At 43.9% G+C, this 6,000-nt stretch overlaps 1 protein-coding gene across 1 annotated transcript in view; it reads left to right on the forward strand.

Moving 5' to 3' along the window:
• LOC140212390 (ubiquitin-conjugating enzyme E2 E1-like) overlaps positions 1-3,716 on the forward strand; it is a 108,244-nt gene extending 104,528 nt beyond the window's left edge. Inside the window, exon 5 of the mRNA XM_072283139.1 lies at positions 3,100-3,716. Within this exon, the coding sequence (XP_072139240.1) occupies positions 3,100-3,170 (71 nt within the window). The 3' untranslated portion in view covers positions 3,171-3,716. The remainder of the gene's footprint in view (positions 1-3,099) is intronic.
• The last annotated feature ends 2,284 nt before the right edge of the window (positions 3,717-6,000 follow it).

Genomic DNA, 6,000 nt, shown 5'->3' on the forward strand with positions numbered 1-6,000 from the left:
ATGCTTCTTAAATGATACTATTTACCTGCCTCAACCACTTCCTCTGGCAGCTCGTTCCATACACTCACCACCCTCTGTGTGAAAAAGTTGCGCCTCAGATCCTTTTTAAACCTTTACTCTCTCACTCAAAATGAAAGCTGCAAGTTTTAGACTCTTCTGCCCTGGGAAAAAGACCATAACCATCTACCATGTTTATCTCTCTCATCATTTTCAACACCTCTGTAAGGTGATCCCTCATTTTCCTACATTCCAAAGCGAAAAAGGCTATCCTGGCTTATGTCTCTCTATCACTCAGGTCCTCCAGTGCTGGCAACATCCTCACAAATTACTCCTGCGCTCTTTCCAGTTTAACTATATCTTTCATATAACAGGATGACTCCAAGTGCAGCCTCACCAGTGGCTTAGACTATAAGACCATCAGACATAGGAGCAGAATTAGGCCATTCAGCCTATTGAATCTGCAGCACCATTCCAACATGGCTGATCTATTATCCCTCTCAACCGTGTTCTCCTGCCTTCTTCCCATAGGCATTGACACCCTGACGAATCAAGAACCTGTCAACACTCCACTTTAAATATACCCAATGACTTGGCCTCCACAGCCGTCTGTGGAAATGAATTCCACAGATTCATCACCATTTGGCTAAGGAAATTCCTCCTCATCTCTGCTCTAAAGAGATGTTCTTCTATTCTGAGGCTATGCCCTCAGTCCCAGACTCCTCCACATTCAGAAACATCCTCTTTCAATGTACAATGTGTACAAGTGCAACATAAAATCCCAGGTCTTCTTCCCATACATGCAATGGTACACCTGTTTCCATAAGACCATTAGACATAGGAGCAGAATTAGGCTGTCTGGCACATTGAGTCTGCTCTGCCATTCAATCATGGCTGATCCTTTCTTTCTCTCCTCCTCAACCCCAGTTCTCGGCCTTCTTGCCGTAACCTTTCATACCATTTCCAATCAAGGAATTATCAATCTCTGCCTTAAATACACCCAATGACCTGACCTCCACAGCTGCATGTGGCAACAAATTCCACAAATTCACCACTCTGGCTAAAGAAATTTTTCCACTGTTTTGAAAGGGCGCCCCTCTATCCTGAGACTGTGTCCTCTTGTTCTAAACTCTCCCACCATGGGAAACATCCTTTCCACATCTACTCTGTCTAGGCCTTTCAACATTCGAAAGGTTTCAATGAAATCCCCCCCCATCCTTCTGAATTCCAACAAGTACAGACCCAGAGCCATCAAATGTTCCTCATATGATAACTGTTTCATTCCCAGAATCATTCTTGTGAACCTCCTCTGGATCCTCTCCAATGCCAGCACATCTCTTCTAAGATGAGGAGCCCAAAACTGTTCACTATACTTAAGGTGAGGCCTCACCAGTGCCTTATAAAGCCTCAGCACCAAATCCTTGATGTGATATTCTAGACTTCTCGAAATGAATGCTAACGTGGCACTTGCCTTCCTCACCACCAACTCAACCTGTAAGTTAACCTTTAGGGTGTTCCGCACAAGGACTCCCAAGTCCCTTTGCATTTCAGATTTTTTGATTTTTTCCCCGCTTAGAAAATATTCCGCACATTTATTTCTACTACCAAAGTGCATGACCATGCATTTTCCAACATTGTATTTCATTTGCCACTTTCTTGCCCATTCTCCTAATCTGTCTAAGTCCTTCTGCATTCTACCTGTTTCCTCAACACTACCTACTCCTCCACCAATCTTGTATCATCTGCAAACTTGGCAACAAAGCTATCTCTTCCATCATCTATATCATTTATATACAGCATAAAAAGAAGTGGTCCCAACCCCTGCAGAACACCACTAGGTACTGGCGGCCAACCAGAAACGGATTGTTCTATTCCCACTCACTGCCTCCTACCCAACAGCCAATGCTCTAACCATGTTAGTAACTTTTAGTTAGTGTTTCTGTCACGCAATGATAGTGAAAAATACCTTTATATTGAATTGACCAGATTACTATGATGCACTTTTTACTGGCCTTCCGAAGACATCTATTGACAAACTTCAACTCATTCAGAACACCACTGCTAGACTTTAATCTCAAAAGCAGGATGAGGAACCATACCACTCCCATCCTGCACTGGCTTCCTATATCTTTTGGAATTGGTTTTTATAGATCTCTTACTTGTTTTCAAAGCTCTCAATCATCTGGGACTGGAGTGCATCACAAAATCACTTTTGTTTTATAACCCTGCTCAAGCTCTCAGGTCTTCTTCTGCCAGTCTCTTAGATTTAAGCAATCTCCCTCAAAAGGTAATTGGCAGGTTAGCTTTTTTGAACTACGGTCCTAAAGTGTGAAATTCTATACTAAAACTATAAGGGATGCAGACTCAGTTTACACTTTTAAACGCCAACTCAAAAACTTGCAACTTATTGTCTATGTGCCCTGCACTTTCTCTGTAAATGTAACACTTTATTCTGTAGTCTGTTATTGTTTTCCCTTGTACCACCTCAATACACCGTTGTAATGAATTGATCTGCATGGATGGTATGCAAGACAATTTCACTTCTAGTTTCCACTTTGCTTTTGGTTTATTATTGACACATGTACCAAGTGAGAAGCTTGTCTCACATACTGTACCTACAGGTCAAAATTTAGATTTCCAAACTGCATGTTGAGATTTGAATCCTGATCTCCAGCTCGATAGTTCTGACTATCAGACTGGTAGTTAAATGTAATACTAGAGCCACTAGAGCCACTTGTTTTATTGAGCAATGTATTTCATTTAAAATATAATGAGTGTTTGTTCTTCATCCAACTCAAGTGAACTGAATCTAATAATTAATGACATAGCAGGAATATATACTATACTCCTTTATTAGTAAGCACTAATTAGGTATTCGGTACCTCCTGCACCTAAAAAGTGACACTGTTTGTATGTTCATGGTCTTCTGCTGCTGTACCCATCCACATCAAGGCTAAGCATGCTGTGCATTCAGAGATGCTCTTCTGCACACCACTGTTGTAATGTGTGGTTATTTGAGTTACTGTCGCCTTCCTGTCAGCTTGAACCAGTCTGGCCATTCTCCTCTGACCTCTCTCATTAACAAGGTGTTTTCACCCACAGGAAGGAACAGAGTTCGATCGATTCCGGGATGGCAGGCGAAACGGGAAGTATATCCCCACTGGAGAACCTGAGACTGAACAGAGTCAGGCACAAAGAGGTGACTGGGGGGGTCCATCGCCTGGGTCAGGTTGCATCCTTTGGGCCTCTTTGACTATGGATTCGATCTCCCAGGTGAGGGCACTCACAACACAGGATGGTGGGAGGATGGTATCAAGGTTGGGAAGGCCCTCCTTGGAGACGTATTGACGAGAGAGAGCATCTGACTTCCCGTTCTTGGAACCAGGACGATAGGTGAGGGTGAATTTGAAACAGCCAAAAAATAATGCCCAACGGATCTTTACTGGATCCTTTTATTTTTCACACCATTCTCTGTAAACTCTAGAGACTTCCCCAGGAGAAAATCCTAGGAGATTAGCAGTTTCTGAGATACTCAAACCACCCTGTCTGGCATCAACAATTATTCCACAGTCAAAGTCACTTAGATTGCATTTCTTCCCCATTCTGATGTTGGATCTGAACAACAACTGAACCACTTGACCATGTCTGTATGTTTTCATGCACTGAGTTACTGCCACATGATTGGCTGATTAGATACTTGCACCGGTGTACCTAATAAAGTGGCCACTGAGTGTTTAACACTTAAAATATAATGAGTGCTTGTTCTTCATCCAATGCAAGTCATCTGAACCTAGTCATTAATGACATAGCAGGAAAATGCTGTATTGGTATGGAAGGCCCAGGTAGAATGGGTGTGGAGAGGATGTTTCCTATAGTAGGAAAGTCTTGGGCCAGAGGGCACAGACTCCAAATAGAAATATGTCCAGTTAGAACAGAGATGAGGAGGAATTTCTTTAGCCAGAGAGTAGTGAATCTGTGGAATTCATTGCAACAGATGGCCTTGGAGGCCAAGTCATTGGGTATATTTAGAACATAGAACATAGAATAGTACAGCACAGTACAGGCCCTTCAGCCCACAATGTTGTGCCGACCCTCAGACCCTGCCTCCCATATAAGCCCCCACCTTAGATTCCTCCATATATCTGTCTAGTAGTCTCTTAAACTTCACTAGTGTATCTGCCTCCACCACTGACTCAGGCAGTGCATTCCACGCACCAACCACTCTCTGTTAAAAACCTTCTTCTAATATCCCCCTTGAACTTCCCACCCCTTACCTTAAAGCCATGTCCTCTTGTATTGAGCAGTGGTGCCCTGGGGAAGAGGCACTGGCTATCCACTCTATCTATTCCTCTTATTATCTTGTACACCTCTATCATGTCTCCTCTCATCCTCCTTCTCTCCAAAGAGTAAAGCCCTAGCTCCCTTAACCTCTGATCATAATGCATACTTTCTAAACCAGGCAGCATCCTGGTAAATCTCCTCTGTACCCTTTCCAATGCTTCTACATCCTTCCTATAGTGAGGTGACCAGAACTGGACACAGTACTCCAAGTGTGGCCTAACCAGAGTTTTATAGAGCTGCATCATTACATCGCGACTCTTAAATTCTATCCCTCGACTTACGAAAGCTAACACCCCATAAGCTTTCTTAACTACCCTATCCACCTGTGAGACAACTTTCAGGGATCTGTGGACATGTACCCCGAGATCCCTCTGCTCCTCCACACTACCAAGTATCCTGCCATTTACTTTGTACTCTGCCTTGGAGTTTGTCCTTCCAAAAGTGTACCACCTCACACTTCTCCGGGTTGAACTCCATCTGCCACTTCTCAGCCCACTTCTGCATCCTATCAATGTCTCTCTGCAATCTTTGACAATCCTCTACACTATCTACAATACCACCAACCTTTGTGTCGTCTGCAAACTTGCCAACCCACCCTTCTACCCCCACATCCAGGTCGTTAATAAAAATCACGAAAAGTAGAGGTCCCAGAACAGATCCTTGTGGGACACCACTAGTCACAATCCTCCAATCCGAATGTACTCCCTCCACCACCACCCTCTGCCTTCTGCAGGCAAGCCAATTCTGAATCCACCTGGCCAAACTTCCCTGGATCCCATGCCTTCTAACTTTCTGAATAAGCCTACTGTGTGGAACCTTGTCAAATGCCTTACTAAAATCCATATAGATCACATCCACTGCACTACCCTCATCTATATGCCTGGTCACCTCCTCAAAGAACTCTATCAGGCTTGCTAGACACAATCTGCCCTTCACAAAGCCATGCTGACTGTCCCTGATCAGACCATGATTCTCTAAATGCCTATAGATCCTATCTCTAAGAATCTTTTCCAACAGCTTTCCCACCACAGACGTAAGGCTCACTGGTCTATAATTACCCGGACTATCCCTACTACCTTTTTTGAACAAGGGAACAACATTCGCCTCCCTCCAATCCTCCGGTACCATTCGCGTGGGCAACGAGGACATAAAGATCCTAGCCAGAGGCTCAGCAATCTCTTCTCTCACCTCGTGGAGCAGCCTGGGGAATATTCCGTCAGGCCCTGGGGATTTATCTGTCCTAATGTATTTTAACAACTCCAACACCTCCTCTCCCTTAATATCAACATGCTCCAGAACATCAACCTCACTCATATTGTCGTCACCATTATCAAGTTCCCTCTCATTGGTGAATACCGAAGAGAAGAATTCATTGAGGACCTTGCTCACTTCCACAGCCTCCAGGCACATCTTCCCACCTTTATCTCTAATCGGTCCTACCTTCACTCCTGTTATCCTTTTCTCCTTCACAAAATTGAAGAATGTCTTGGGGTTTTTCTTTACCTTACTCGCCAAGGTCTTCTCATGCCCCCTTCTTGCTCTTCTCAGCCCCTTCTTAAGTAACTTTCTTGCTTCCCTATATTCCTCAATAGACCCATCTGATCCTTGCTTCCTAAACCTCATGTATGCTGCCTTCTTCCATCTGACTAGATTTTCCACCTC

This window comes from Mobula birostris, chromosome 19 (assembly GCF_030028105.1).
Source record: "Mobula birostris isolate sMobBir1 chromosome 19, sMobBir1.hap1, whole genome shotgun sequence".
NCBI lineage: Eukaryota > Metazoa > Chordata > Chondrichthyes > Myliobatiformes > Myliobatidae > Mobula > Mobula birostris.